Below are 15389 nucleotides of genomic sequence, written 5' to 3'. Positions count from 1 at the left end.
AACTTACAAAATAGTAACGACGAGTGAAAATACCAACCCGCAGACCCACGGCGCGCACCACGGAGGGGCTTCCCGCGAGACGGCAGCGACCTTCGTTCCCAAGTGCCTAGCACTGCGCCACAGGCCGGGTGGAACGAGCCTTGAGGGCCTCTGGTTTGAGGTCCCCACGGTCGGGCTTTGGGCCCACCGCGTGCGGCGCCGTGCTGGGCTCCTGGGATCGGCAGCGAGTCCAGTGACCCCCACCGCACCCCCAGTCATCACAGGGCGGCCGGCGAACGCGGGCAGGGGAGGGGATCGGGGAAGGCCCCTGGAGAAGGTGGCATTTCCTCGAGGTCGGTGGAATTTGGCTACGCGGAGAGAACAGCGGATACGAAAACTTCTTCAGGCGGGAATGCGTGGTGGCCTGTGCGCGGCGGGTGGACGTGCGGGGCCCCGGGCGGGGCCGTGGGGAGAGGTCGGCAGGGGACTTCCCAGGGCAGGGAGTTGAAATTTCACGCCCTACAGACCAGGGGAACCTTGCCCAGGGGCTGCGGGGGGCGGCCACCGTCCTATTCAAGACCGTGATTCTGAGGTTTGCACAGCTGTTTCAAGCCAGCAGAGCTTTCGCTGGCTCATGACGTCCTTGCGAAGTGACCTCTGCGACCACCAGACAGGAGAGAAGACCCATTTTACAGATGAGGTAGCGCTATCCCCAAGTCCTCAGTGAGGAAACCAAGAAGCCTCTAGTCCCGGGTCCTCAGAAAACGCAGAGGTGGAGCCGCGCCGCACTCGGGCACTCCCCGGCGTGGGCGCTTCGCGCGGGCGGGCCTTGGCCCAGGGCGCTCGGCGGCCTGGAACGGTGAGCCGGGTGCCGAGCCTGCCACGCAGCCGCAGAGGCTCAGACCCGCCGGCGGGCGGCAGGAAGGGAGGCGACGCCCCCTGGAGCGCGGCAGGAACCCGGCCCGGCCCGCCTCCCAGTCCGCCTAGCCGCGTCGGTCCCAGAAGTGGCGAAAGCCGCAGCCGAGTCCAGGTCACGCCGAAGCCGTTGCCCTTTTAAGGGGGAGCCTTGAAACGGCGCCTGGGTTCCATGTTTGCATCCGCCTCGCGGGGAGGAAACTCCATGTTGTAACAAAGTTTCCTCCGCGCCCCCTCCCTCCCCCTCCCCCCTAGAACCTGCTCCCCTCCCCTCCGAAGCTCGCGGGGATCCCTCCCTCCCACCCCTCCCCTCCCCCCCGCGCCCCGATTCCGGCCCCAGCCGGGGGGAGCCGGGCGCCCGGGCCAGAGTCCGGCCGGAGCGGAGCGCGCCCGGCCCCATGGACAGCTCGGCCGTCATTACTCAGATCAGCAAGGAGGAGGCTCGGGGCCCGCTGCGGGGCAAAGGTACCGGGGCTGCGGGGAGGGGGCCGAAGCCGGGGCGCCGTGGGAGGAGAGGAGCCGCCGCCGCCGCCCCGGGCGGCCGCCTCAGCCGTGCCCGAAGCTCCCAGCCCGAAAGGTAGCGGGGAGAGAGTTTGAACTCAAAGGAGGCTCAGTGACGCGGGGCGGGGCCTGGCGCCTTTGGGGCGCTCCCGTCCGCTCGAGGTGAGGAAACTGAGGCAGGAGTAGAGAAGGAACTCCTTCGGGGGCTTTCTGGCTGGCATTGCGTGGTGCATGGGTGCCCCCCCCATTGGCGCCAATGGGGCTGGGAGATGGGGGAGCTAAGGAGGGTGCCTAAGGGCCACCCGCTGAGACTCCGCCCCACCCCCCTCCCTTGGCTGCGGTCCTGTAGGGTCTTGGGAGGGGGCGCCGAGGTGACAGCAGGCTAGGGAGGCTTGGAGGGATCTCCCGCCAACACACAGCCACGTTCCCACAAACTTCGCGTCACGCGTGGAAGCGCCGAGCCCCTCGGAGGCACAGAGAGGACGGTCAGCACTTCCAAGAGTTGCTTGGCGCCCGCGGGGAGAGTCGTGCGCCTAGTGGGCACGCACCACCCCGCGAAGCCTAGCTGCTGCGCCCCCCTCGCGCGTGGCTGGGCCGGGGTGGGGGTCTGCCCGTCCTCTTCCCCGTGTGGACCTCAGGACCTGGACGCTGCCCCCAGGTCTGCCCACCTTCGCCTGGGCCTGGCTGCCCTGGAGCTGAGGGCAAGATGGAAAGGCTAGTTGCAGGGGGCTGAAGGGGGATGGGGTGGGAGGGGGTGTCTGTCCATCAGGCCGCCGCTCCTGGGCTCCAGGTCGGAGGTTTGGGCGGGGCGGGGCAAACAGATGGCCACTGGACATTGGCCCTAGGCCGCAGGACTGCACCCCTGCCTCTGGGCCCAGCCGCAGTGAGGACTTTGTACCCATGGGGGTGGAGAGGATGGAGGGAGGGCAGGGGCGGACTGCCCTGGGTCCCAGGCCCTGGCTGTCCTGGGCAGGGGTGCTCAGGTAAGGTGGGGTCAGGAGGCACCCCAGTGGGGCTGATCATCAGCAGTCATGGAGACTGTGAGAGGCAGGGAGAGAGCACCCCAGGACCCCCTTCTCCAGGCCACGCACTCCCTATGTGGGCGCCTTAATATCTGATAGGTCTGTATTTGTCAGGGAGCTGCAGGAGCCTTGGAGCAGATTGTGGGGCCTTGACAGGGGCATTTCAGAGAAAGTCAGGATCCGCCTTCCTGTGTCTCCCTCGATGAAGGGGCCACGGCAAGATCCTCCCGGCTCAGGGGTTCATGCCTGGGCACACATGCAGGATTCTGCAGGCCAGTGTGCACCGAGCCCCCAACTTGGGCCTCCCTACCTCAGGTGACCAGAAGTCAGCAGCTTCCCAGAAGCCCCGAAGCCGGGGCATCCTCCACTCACTCTTCTGCTGTGTCTGCCGGGATGACGGGGAGGCCCTGCCCGCCCACAGTGGGGCGCCCCTGCTTGTGGAGGAGAATGGCGCCATCCCCAAGGTGCGTCCAGGCCAGGTGGGGCCGCGGGAGCACCTGGACTAAGTATTCAGGGCTTTAGGGGAAGGGGCTCCTAACTGAGCTTTTCAGGACGGACTTGCAGACCTGCAAGGTGAAGAGCAGGTGGGTGGCAGCCTCCCCTGCCAGGCCCTGCCCGCTGTGGGGAAACTGAATTCTCCCTTATAAGTGGAAGCTTTTTCTACCTTGGTTTTCAGAGAGGTCTCAGAGAACCCGGAGGCCTACCCAAGCCCCAGAGCTGGCAGGGGCAAAGCTGGGAAGGGGGAAGTATCTGTCCCCTGGGCCTGGGGTTCCTCTGGAGAGGGCTAGGGGGAGAAGCCTACATGGGAGGAAGGATGGGGCCTGGAGAGAGGCACCGCAGCCAGCCTCACCTTCCCTATAGCAGACCCCAGTCCAATACCTGCTCCCTGAGGCCAAGGCCCAGGACTCAGACAAGATCTGCGTGGTCATCGACCTGGACGAGACCCTGGTGCACAGCTCCTTCAAGGTAGGCCCTGCTCAACGGTCCTCAGCCTGGGTCTTGGAGGGGTCCCCCACCCTGGCCTGGGAGGGAGGTGTGTGCTGGGCCCCACGGCCTAGAACTCCTCCTCTTAACTCCAGCAGCTCTTTTCCCCCCACAGCCAGTGAACAACGCGGACTTCATCATCCCTGTGGAGATTGATGGAGTGGTCCACCAGGTGAGGGCCAGGAAGAGGCAGTGGTGGGCTTGGCATCTGCCTCCCAGACCCTAGGTTCTTCCTACCAATCCGGAGCACCTCGGATGGGAATTGCATACATGTGGAATGTCAGAGACCCAGAGAGGGCGTGAGACTTGCCCCAAAGTCACACAGAACCTCAGGGGCTTGTGCTGACTCCAGGCCTGCAGAGTGGGCTCCTCCTCTAGGCTCCCCCATGCTGTGTCCCCTCACCCCACCCTGCCCGGGACCCAGTTCAAGTAATTCAGGATAGGTTGTGTGCTGTCCAGCCTGTTCTCCATTACTTGGCTCGGGGACCGGTGCCCTGCAGCCTTGGGGTGAGAGGGCTGCCCCTGGACTCCTACACTAGGCTGAGGCAGGGGAAGGGACTGGGAATTAGTGACCTCATGAGGTAGGACTGGCCAGTGGAGTGGAAGTTTTGATCATTTCTTTTTGGGGCGGGGGGGTGGTGTGGCAGTTTCCCCAGCAGTGGTCAGGGTAGCTGGCCAAGTGGAGCCTGCAGGCCCAGCCTCCTTCCTATGCGCCTCTGCCTCCCTGGCCCATGCCCTCCCAGCCCTTGGCCACCCCCACACTGCCCCACTGGCCCGCAGCCCCCTCACTGGCCCGCCCCCCAGGTCTACGTGTTGAAGCGGCCTCATGTGGATGAGTTCCTGCAGCGAATGGGCGAGCTCTTTGAATGTGTGCTATTCACCGCCAGCCTTGCCAAGGTGAGCCTCACAGGGGTCCTGGGGCAACCGTACTCTCCCACCCACCTCCACATGCAGCCCAGTGAACCTGCGGGCCCCAGGATGACCCACCTCTTGCTCGCAGTATGCAGACCCAGTAGCTGACCTGCTGGACAAATGGGGGGCCTTCCGGGCCCGGCTGTTTCGAGAGTCTTGCGTCTTCCACCGGGGGAATTATGTGAAGGACCTGAGCCGGTTGGGCCGAGACCTGCGGCGGGTGCTCATCCTGGACAACTCGCCTGCCTCCTACGTCTTCCATCCGGACAATGCCGTGAGTGCGGGCTGGACTGGGACTGGGACAGGAGCTGAGGCCCAGGAAGGGGTCAGTCCATTCAGGCCACCTTGGCCTCCCGGATTCCCATTTAGGGGGTGGGTGCCCTCCCAGTCCTTCCTGCATTCAGTTGCCTGTGCCTGCTGCCCACTACCCTCGTCTACCTGCCCTGCAGCCATGCGGTCCTTTCCCCTCACACACAGCAGAGCGTCTGCCATGCATAGGGGCCCCCAAAGGGCAGCCGAGTTTGGAAAGTTTCAACTTCTCCAGCTGCCAGTTGTGATCTACTGATGGCTTACATAATTAATTTAGTGGGTCCTGATTAGGAATTTTAATAAAATGAAATCGAATAGAAAATATCCCGTCGGGTGCAGTGGCTCATGCCTGTAATCCCAGCACTTTGGGAAGCTGAGGTGAGCAGGTAGCTGAGCCCAGCAGTTGAAGACCAGCCTCGGCAACATGGTGAAACCTTATGTCTACAAAAAATACAAAAACTAGCCAGGCATGGTGGTGCATGCCTGGAGTCCCAGCTATGCAGAAGGCTGAGGTAGGCGTATCACTTGAGCCCTGGAGGCAGAGGCTGTGGTGAGCCAAGATTGCACCACTGAATTCCAGCCTGGGCAACAGAGCAAGACCCTGCCTCAAAAAAAAAAAAAGTATCCGAGTGCTTTGCACAAATAAGGTTAAGAATCGTGAAGCTTTTGCATTGTTTACGTTTGTAAATGTGTTTTCTGGGGGTTGCTGTCAAAAAAGTTTGAACACTGTGGGTGAGGGGTTTTCAGAAACCGCATGATCTGAGTAGCAGCTACATAGGGCTGGCCTGGAAATTCTGCACTCAGGACCACCTGCCCCCCTCACCTTCCTACACCCACTTCCCCAGGTACCGGTGGCCTCGTGGTTTGACAACATGAGTGACACAGAGCTCCACGACCTCCTCCCCTTCTTCGAGCAACTCAGCCGCGTGGACGACGTGTACTCAGTGCTCAGGCAGCCACGGCCAGGGAGCTAGTGAGGGTGATGGGGCCAGGACCTGCCCCTGACCAATGACACCCACACCTCCCAGGAAGACTGCCCAGGCCTTTGTTAGGAGAACCCACGGGCCACCGCCACACTCAGTGCCATGGGGAAGCGGGTGTCTCCCCCACCAGCCCCACCAGGCGGTGTAGGGGCAGCAGGCTACACTGAGGACTGTGAGCCCCAGGCCCCGTGTCAGTGCCTTCGAACCTCCTCCCCCATTCTCAGGGGACCTGAGGGGCCCTGCCTGCTGCTCCCTTCTGTCTCTGTCCATGCTGCCATGTTTCTCTGCTGCCAAATCGGGCCCCTTGGCCCCTTCCGGTTCTGCTTCCTGGGGGCAGGGTTCCTGCCTTGGACCCCCAGTCTGGGAACGGTGAACATCAAGTGCCTTGCATAGAGCCCCCTCTTCCCTGCCCAGCTTTTCCAGGGGCACAGCTCTAGGCTGGGAGGGGAGAACCAGCCCCTCCCCCTGCCCCACTTCCTCTCTTGGGACTGAGAGGGCCCCTACCAACCTCTGCCTCTGCCTTGGAGGGAGGGGAGAAGGTCTGTTACCACTGGGGAAGGCAGCAGGAGTCTGTCCTTCAGGCCCCACAGTACAGCTTCTCCAGGGCCAACAGCTAAGGGCTGCTCCCTGCATCCAAGCAACGACCTCAGACTTTTGCCTTAACCAGCCCTGGGGCTTGGCTCCCCCAGCTCTAAGTGTGGGGGCATAGGCAAGACCCCCCTTGTGGTGCCATATAAATATGTACATGTGTATATAGATTTTTAGGGGAAGGAGAGTGGGAAGGGTCAGGGTAGAGACACCCCTCCCTTGCCCCTTTCCTGGGCCCAGACGTTGGGGGGAGGGAGGGAAAGGATTTTTACATTTTTTAAACTATTTTCTGAATGGAACAAGCTGGGCCAAGGGGCCCCAGGCCCTGTCCTCTGTCCCTCACATCCCTTTGCTCCGTTCATTCATTCAAAAAAGCATTTCTTGAGCACCTTCTGTGCCCAGCATTTTGCTAGGCACACCAGCTAAGTGTGTGTGGGGTGGTCTCTACGCCAGCTCATCAGTGCCTCCTCGCCCACCTGACTTCACCGGTGCCTTTGCGGGATCTGTAGGAGGTGGGACTTTTTGTGGGGTTTGGGGATCTCCAGGGAGCCCGACCAAGCTGTCCCCCTCCCCTGTGCCAACCCATCCCCTAGAGCCCCCTGCTGGCTGGGGGCAGCTCCCAGGATATCCTGCCTTCCGACTCTTGTTTCTGAAGCCCCTCCTCCTAACATGGCGATTCCAGAGGTCAAGGCCTTGGGCTCTCCCCGGGGACTAACGGTTAAGGGGACCCACATACCAGTGCCAAGGGGGGTGTCAAATGGCGATGTCGTTGTGCCCCCTTCCCCCAGAGCGGGTGGGGGAGCGAATATGGTTGGCCTGCATCAGGTGGCCTTCCCATTTAAGTGCCTTCTCTTTGACAGAGCCCCAGTGTAATGAGAACTAAAGAGAAAGCCAGACCCCCATCTTGTTTCTGTGGTTATTGCGGGGTACTTAAGCAAGTGGGGTGTGGGCCTTGCACCTGCCGTGGGACCCCCACTTCAGCACACCTGGAGGGGCTTCCCGTCCCTCGACACTTCAGGTGGGAATGGGCAGCGTCAGAGCACAAATTTGAGCCTCCAGGCTATGTTGTTCTACCTCTCCCCGCCTCGGGGATGTGGTCTGCAAAATGGAGATGTACCCTTTTGGCAGGACTAATTAAACGCCTGGACACACAACGGGATACTGCTAGCTGGAAAGCAAAATTCGAAAGCCTGGGGAGGGGCAGCCCTGGAATGCGGCGGGGAAGGGGGCGCGGCCTCTGCCCTGGAGCGGCAGGGGCGGGGCTTGTGCGGCCCCGAAGGCAGAGGCGGGGAGCGGGGCGAGGCTCGGGGTGGAGGCTCCAGCGGCAGAACTTGTTGGCCTGGGTGCGGCGGCCTCCGGCGCCTGGCGCTGCGGGGCAGCCTGGGTGGGGCCGGCGCCGGGGCTCGGCCCGCCCCGCCCCCTTGCGGCCTCTGAGCTGCCATTGGACGCGCCCCCGCCCCCACTTCCCGCCCCGCCCTGCGTCCGGGAGGCACTTCCTTTGCGAAAGCGCGCGGCCCCAGGCCCGGGTAGGAAATGCCCTCCCGCCCTCCGCAGCCGGCCTTTGCCTGCTTCCCACGCCGGCCGCTAGAGGCCTCCCTGTCCCCGCGGACGCTGGCTCGCCGGGGGCTGGAAAGATGGGGCCAGCCTCACTCGCCCCTTTCCCGGGGGTGGGGCGTTTCTGGAGCCCCCACTGCACACACCCAGGGAAGAAGGGGGAAGTGCCTCTCTCAAGTGTTGGTGCCTGCGCCCCTGCTCCACCTCCCTATCCCGTCTGCTCAACACCTTACCTCGTGAATCCAGCCCCCAGACTGCCTCTTGGTGCCCCAGACGCTGATCGATCCCCAAGTCTGTGTGAGGGGGAGTCAGCGCTGTGTGAAACCGTCCTTTGTCCTCCTTCCACTGCTTTTCTCTGGTAGAAAAGATTCAAGAAGCACTTACCTGAAGAAACCTGCAGTTACCCTAGTCTCAGTTTTGGTCTGGGCTGGATCACAAGAGCCCTTGGCTAGATAAATACCCAGTCCTCTCCGGTCTCTGCCCTCATCCTCCGGTCCTGCTCTTACTTCCTGCTCTCCATGCAAACACTGATCCTCCCAGATTTGCATTGCAGAGGCCAGATAAACACGCAAAGGAGTTCCAGATTTTGAGACCACAGTGAGGCTTCCCCACCACCACCAGCTACCTACACACACTCTAACCACATGAAGTTCAAGTCAATCACATGTATCAGGTGCGTACTGTGTGCCAGGCACCGTGCCAGGACCAGGCTATGCCTCTGCTCTCAGGGAACTCACACCGTAGGGTGGAGAGAAAGAAACGTGAACAGATGATCACTGCAATTCTGCAAATGCAGCACGGGAGAACCGTGGAAGGCGAGTGAGGACAGAGGACACCTAGCCCTATTTGGGCAGCCCTGGAGGATTGGAAAACACTCCCTGCAGGAGCGAGGCTCAGAGGAGTTTGGAAATGAGAAAATGAGGCCGCAGAATGCAGGAGTGGGTAGATTATGCAGATCTATGGCCAGACCATGGGAGTGGCCTTTTTTTTTTTTTTCTTTTTTTTGAGACAAGATCTCTATCTCCCAGGCTGGTGTGCGAAGGCATGATCGTGGCTCACTGCAGCCTCGACCTCCTGAGCTCAAGCCATCCTCCCACTTCAGCCTGTGGGAGTATCTGGGACTACAGGCATGCACCACCAAGCCTGGCTAATTTTTATTATTATTTTGTAGAGATGGGTTCTTACTATCTTGTCCATGCTGGTCTGCAACTTCTAGGCTCAAGCGATCCTCTCACCTCAACCTCTGAAAGTCTTGGGATTGCAGGTGTGAGCCACCGCACCTGGCTGGGAGTAGCCTTTTTCTTGCAGGCAGAGGGTGCCTTTGAGGAGCCCTGAGCAGGAGTGAGCTGTGCTGAAACCTGGCAGCTGCACGTTGGAAGCTAAATTAGGCGTACAAGGATACAAGACACTCTTGGGAGACCACAGGCATGGTCCCAAAGATAGAGGATTAAGACCTGAACTGAGGCAGAATGAAGAGGAAAGGAAGGGGCCAGGTGCGGTGGCTCACACCTGTAATCCCAACACTTTGGGAGGCCAAGGCGGGCAGATTGCCTGAGCTCAGGAGTTCAAAACCAGCCTGGGCAAAATGGCGAAACCCCATCTCTACTAAAAATACAAAAAAAAAAAAAAAAATTAGCCGGGCATGGTGACAGGCGCGTGTAATCCCAGCTACTCAGGAGGCTGAGGCAGGAGAATCACTTGAACCCGGGAGGCAGAGTTTGCAGTGAGCCGAGATCACATCACTGTACTCCAGCCTGGGTGACAGAGCAAGACTGTCTCAAAAAAAAAAAAAAGAGGAAAGGAAGGAGAGATGGATGTGACATAGGAGATAACTTGGCAGAAAGAGGTGGCTAGCTGGCCCTGGAGGCAGGAGTGGAGGAGATGGAGGAAGGTGACATCTTCTGGCTTTGGAGATGTCAGATGTGAAAACGTCTCTACTAGAGCCAGGTGTGGGGCAGAGATTCCTGTTTGCTTGTAACACACACACACACACATACACACACACACAATCACTCCAGAGGATGTAGGGAAACAGGCCTGTAAACAGGTGCAGTCTCCTTGGAGAGTGATTTGAGAATATCCATATATATATATATATACACACACACACACACACATATATATGTTTTTTGTTTTTTCTTCTGAGACAGAGTCTCATTCTGTCGCCCAGACTGGAGAGCAGTGACCTCTGTTCACTGCAACCTCCACCACACGGGTTCAAGCGATTCTCCTGCCTCAGCCTCCTGAGTAGCTGGGACTACAAGTGTCCACCATCACACCTGGCTAATTTTTTGTATTTTTGGTAGAGACAGGGTTTCACCATGTTGGCCAGGCTGGTCTCAAAGTCAAACCTGACCTTGTGATCCACCCGCCTTGGCCTCCCAAAGCACTGGGATAATGGGTGTGAGCCACCTCACCTGGCCAAAATTTTTTTTTTTTTTTTTTTGAGACAGAGTCTTACCCTGTCGCCCAGGCTGCAGTGCAGTGGCTTGATCTCAGCTCACTGCAAGCTCTGCCTCCCGGGTTCACGCCATTCTCCCGCCTCAGCCTCCTGAGTAGCTAGGACTACAGGCACCTGCCACCATGCCCTGCTAATTGTATTTTTAGTAGAGACAGGGTTTCACCATTCACAGGATGGTCTCGATCTCCTGACCGTGTGATCCGCCCGCCTTGGCCTCCCAAAGTGCTGGGATCACAGGCGTGAGCCACCATGCCAAGCCCAAAAATATTTTTAAACATGCGGACAACTTTTTTTTTTTTTTGGATGGAGTCTCACTCTGTCACCCAGGCTGGAGTGCAATGGCACCATCTCGGCTCACTGCAAGCTCCGCCTCCCAGGTTCACGTCATTCTCCTGCCTCAGCTTCCCGAGTAGCTGGGACTACAGGTGCCCACCACTGCGCCCGGCTTATTTTTTGTATTTTTAGTAGAGATGGGGTTTCACCATGTTAACCAGGATGGTCTCGATCTCCTGACCTCATAATCCACCTGCCTTGGCCTCCCAACATGCTGGGATTATAGGCATGCGCTACTGTGCCTGGCCCATTGTGTCATTTTTTTTTTTTTTTTTTTTTTTTTGGAGGAGGAGTCTCGCTCTGTCGCCCAGGCTGGAGTGCAGTGGCGTGATCTTGGCTCACTGCAAGCTTCGCCTCCCGGGTTCCCGCCATTCTCCCGCCTCAGCCTCCGAGTAGCTAGGACTACAGGCGCCCGCCACCTCGCCCGGCTAGTTTTTTGTATTTTTAGTAGAGACGGGGTTTCACCGTGTTAGCCAGGAGGGTCTCGATCTCCTGACCTCGTGATCCACCCGCCTTGGCCTCCCAAAGTGCTGGGATTACAGGCTTGAGCCACCGCGCCCGGCCCCATTGTGTCATTTTAAAAAATTTGTTTTATTTTTAAAAAATAGGTACAGGTGCAGTGACGCATGCCTGTAATCCCAGCACTTTGGGAGGCTGAGGCAGGTGGAACACCTGAAGTCAGGAGTTCAAGACCAGTCTGACTAACATGGTGAAACCCTGTCTCTCCTAAATACAAAAAAAAAAAAAAAATTAGCCGAGCGTGGTGGCACATACCTGTAATCCCAGCTACTTCGGGAGGCTGAGGCAGGAGAATCGCTTGAAACTGGGTGGTGGAGGTTGCAGTGAGCCAAGATCTTGCCATTGCACTCCAGCCTGGGCGACAAGAGTGAAACACTGTCACAAAACAGAACAGAACAGAACAAAATAAAACAAGACTGGGTCTCACTATGTTGCCCAGGCTGGTCTCAAACTCCTGGGCTCAAGTGATCCACCCACCTCAGCCTCCTAAAGTGTGGTGATTAGTCTTGAGCCACTGCGCTCAGCCCATTGTATCATTTGTAACAGCAAAACACTTAAAATAATCTAAGTGTCCACCAATAAAGGACTGGTTAAATACATTTTATTATTGAATACCATGTAGTCATGAAAACTGTGAGGAGGAACTATACAAGCTGATATAGAATGATCTCCAAGAGATACTGTTTTTTTTGTTTTGTTTTGTTTTGTTTTGTTTTGTTTTTGAGACAGAGTCTCACTTTTTCACCCAGGCTGGAGTGCAGTGGCGCAATCTCAGCTCACTGCAAGCTCTGCCTCCCAGGTTCACGCCATTCTCCTGCCTCAGCCTCCCGTGTAGCTGGGACTACAGGCACCCGCCACCGCATCTGGCTAATTTTTTGTATTTTTAGTAGAGACGGGGTTTCACTGTGTTAGCCAGGATGGTCTCGATCTCCTGACCTTGTGATCCACCCATCTCAGCCTCCCAAAGTGCTGGGATTACAGGCGTGAGCCACCGCACCTGGCCCCAAGAGATACTGTTAAATGAAACAAGGCAAGATTCATAACAATGATGGTGTATTCCTATGAAGGCAAAATATAAAAATAGACACAAATATGAATATATACTTTCACTTACTCTGAGAAGATAATTGTGGCTAATCCTGGGGAGTGAGGCTGGGGGAATGAGATTCATCTAATATATAAGAGACACATTTTGTTACATTTCTGTTTGTAATTTGAATTATTTTACCAGGTACATTTATTAAATTTTAATTAATTAATTAATTTATTTATTTTTGAGACAGAGTTTCACTCTTGTTGCCCAGGCTGGAGTGTAGTGGTGTGATCTTGGCTCACTACAACTTCTGCGTCCTGTGTTCAAGTGATTCTCCTGCCTCAGCCTCCAGAGTACTGGGATTACAGGCACCTAACACCAAGCCCAGCTAACTTTTTGTATTTTTAGTGGAGGCGGGGTTTCACTATGTTGGCCAGGCTGGTCTCAAACTCCCGACCTCAGGTGACCTGCCTGCCTTGGCCTCCCAAAGTGCTGGGATTACAGACATGAGCCACCGTGCTCCACCTTATTCAATTTTAAAACTAAAAACAGGCTGGGCATGGTGGCTCCCACCTGTAATTCCAGCACTTTGGGAGGCCGAGGCAGGTGGATCGCAAGAAGAATGGCTTGAACCTGGGAGACGGAGCAGAGCCAAGATCATGCCACTGCACTCCATACTGGGCAACAGAGCGAGACTCTGTCTTAAAATAAACAAATAAATAAATAATAAAAATAGTTCAAATTTAAAACACACTCACTTAGCTTCCTAAATATAATAACAAAGATAGAAATAATAAATTCCGCCAGGCACAGTGGCTCACCCCTGTAATCCCAGCACTTTGGGAGGCCGAGGTGGGCCGATCACTTGAGGTTGGGAGTTTGAGACCAGCCTGGCCAACATGGTGAAACCCCATCTCTACTAAAAATACAAACATTAGCTGGGCATTGTGGCACATGTCTGTAATCCCAGCTACTTAGGAATTGAGGCAAGAGAACCCCTCGAACCCAGGAGGTGGAAGTTGCAGTGACCTGACATCACGCCACTGCACTCCAGCCTGAGTGACAGAGTAAGACTTTGTCCCAAAAGAAAGAAAGAAAGAAAGAAATCATAAGTTCCATTTCCATTTCTTTCCTTTAAACATTCATTGCATGCCTACTATGCACCAGGTTCTTGGGTGTAGCAGGGAGTAAATCACTGGGGTCGGGGGGGAGGGAGGGAGGGGTAATAGACATAAAAAGTAAGCCGGGTGCCGTGGCTCCTGCCTGTAATCCCAGCACTTTGGGAGGCCCAGGTGGGCAGATTGCTTGAGCCCAGGAGTTCCATTCCAGCCTGGGCAACATGGCAAAACCCCATCTCTACAAAAAGTACAAAAAAATTAGCCGGAGGTAGTGGTGAGAGCCTATGGTCCCAGCTATTCTGGAGGCTGAGGTGGGAGGATTCCTTGAACCCAGGAGGTCGAGGCTGTAGTGAGCCCTGATTGCACCACTGCACTCCAGCTTGGACAACAGAGTGAAACCTTGTCTGAAAAACAAAAATAAAAAGTAATTAATACTTCACTGTAAGATGAAGGAAAAGTTATTTAAAAATGAGTTATTATAAAAGAAGTAGAAAGTGGTAAGTAAAAAGGCCGGGCGTGGTGGCTCAAGCCTGTAATCCCAGCACTTTGGGAGGCCGAGACGGGCAGATCACCTGAGGTCAGGAGTTCGAGACCATCCTGGCCGACATGGTGAAACTGTCTCTGCTAAAAATACAAAAATGAGCTGGGCGTGATGGCGCGTGCCTGTAGTCCCAGCTACTAGGGAGGCTGAAGCAGGAGAATCGCTTGAACCTGGGCGGCAGAGGTTGTAGTGAACCGATACCACATCACTGCACTCCAGCCTGGCAACAGAGTGAGACTCCGTCTCAATCAATCAATCAATAAATAAATAAATAAAATTTTAAAAAATAAAAATACTGTAGACAAAAGAAAAACATTGAAGAGATATAACAATAAAAGGAAATGCATGGGCTGGGCACATGGGCTGGGCGCAGTGGCTCACACCTGTAATCCCAGCACTTTGGGAGGCCAAGGTGGACGGATCACTTGAGGTGAGGAGTTCTAGACCAGCCTGGCCAACATGATGAAACCCTGTCTCTACTGAAAATACAAAAACTAGCTGGGCATGGTGGTGCATGCCTATAATCTCAGCTATTGCAGAGGCTGAGGCACGAAAATCGCTTGAACCCGGGAGGCGGAGGCTGCAGTGAGCCAAGATCACACCACTGCACTCCAGCCTGTGAGATACAGTCTTAAAAAATAAATAAATAAAATATGATAAATGTTAATGCTTGAGTCTATGTACTATTATTTTCACTTTTCTATATGTTTGACATTTATCATAACAAAGACATTGGAAACAATTTTTAAGAACATGTTCACCAAACGATTCTCCTGGCTAAATTAAAAGGCAAACAAGAAACTAGAGACAAGTATCACATAAATAGTAGGCAAATTACCAGTCTTAAGACATTAACTATATAAACAATACCAACAAATTAATTAAAAGCTAATGAGGGGAGATATAGCTAATAAATATCTTTTAAAATGGTCTCTCTCACTGGTAATCAAAAAAACATAAATCAACACAATGACTGTTTTCTTTTTTGTCAATCAAACTGATAGAGAGCTTCGTCGATACTGTAACAGAGCACTGGGGAGAGATGGAGACTCAGCCACTTATGTATTGCAGGTGGGACTATCCATTCATGCAGCTTTTCTGGAAGGCAGTTTTCCTATTCACGTCTTTGACTCAACAATCTCACCTTTTTTTTTTTTTTTGAGACAGAGTCTTGCTCTGTTGCCCAGACTGGAGTGCAGTGGCGTGATCTCAGCTCACTGCAACCTCCAGCCCCCGGGTTCATGCCATTCTCCTGCTTCAGCCTCCCGAGTAGCAGGAACTACAGGCACCCACCACCACACCCGGCTATTTTTTTTTTTTTTTTTTTTGTATTTTTTAGTAGAGACAGGGTTTCACATGTTAGCCAGGATGGTCTCGATCTCCTGACCTCATGATCTGCCGGCCTTGGCCTCCCAGAGTGCTGCGATTACAGGCATGAGCCACCGTGCCCGGCCTCACTTTTTAAAAACTATCCCAAAGAGATAGTGGATGTAATCTAATGGCAAATATTTGGAAATGGGAATATTTACCACAGCATTCTTTGTAGTATCAAATAATTGGATTTAATTTGGAAGTCCTACAATGAGGTATTGGTTACATAAACTGTGCTGTCTAATGAATTACTATAAAACAACTGA

General features: G+C 55.4%; 1 protein-coding gene across 4 annotated transcripts; it reads left to right on the top strand.

Annotated features, from left to right (window-relative positions):
* Nucleotides 1-964: 964 nt before the first annotated feature.
* On the top strand, nucleotides 965-7093 carry CTDSP1 (CTD small phosphatase 1). 4 transcript variants are annotated; one of them, XM_033230272.1, is made up of 7 exons: nucleotides 965-1359; nucleotides 2733-2881; nucleotides 3279-3383; nucleotides 3517-3573; nucleotides 4206-4298; nucleotides 4402-4587; nucleotides 5468-7093. In XM_033230272.1, exons 1-7 carry the CDS (start codon nucleotides 1293-1295, stop codon nucleotides 5594-5596), a joined length of 786 nt encoding a protein of 261 aa, XP_033086163.1. In that variant the 5' UTR covers nucleotides 965-1292; the 3' UTR covers nucleotides 5597-7093. The 4 variants fall into 4 exon arrangements, with proteins under 4 accessions (XP_033086163.1, XP_033086165.1, XP_033086162.1 ...); XM_033230274.1 differs by having other exon boundaries at nucleotides 969-1359; nucleotides 3282-3383; XM_033230271.1 differs by lacking the exon at nucleotides 965-1359 and having other exon boundaries at nucleotides 2532-2881; nucleotides 3282-3383.
* Nucleotides 7094-15389: the final 8296 nt, after the last annotated feature.

The sequence above is a fragment of the Trachypithecus francoisi genome, unplaced genomic scaffold (assembly GCF_009764315.1).
Source record: "Trachypithecus francoisi isolate TF-2019V2 unplaced genomic scaffold, Tfra_2.0 Lachesis_group13, whole genome shotgun sequence".
Lineage (NCBI taxonomy): Eukaryota > Metazoa > Chordata > Mammalia > Primates > Cercopithecidae > Trachypithecus > Trachypithecus francoisi.
The sequence above is the reverse complement of the archived record's forward strand: the minus strand, read 5'-3'. Positions and strand labels throughout refer to the sequence as shown.

Coding starts and splice junctions, on each gene's coding strand:
- CTDSP1 (XM_033230270.1), top strand. CDS start 2,660: ATGCCTGGGCACACATGCAGGATTCTGCAGGCCAGTGTGCACCGAGCC. Junction 2,882..3,278: donor AGAATGGCGCCATCCCCAAG/GTGCGTCCAGGC, acceptor CCTTCCCTATAG/CAGACCCCAGTCCAATACCT. Junction 3,384..3,516: donor TGGTGCACAGCTCCTTCAAG/GTAGGCCCTGCT, acceptor TTCCCCCCACAG/CCAGTGAACAACGCGGACTT.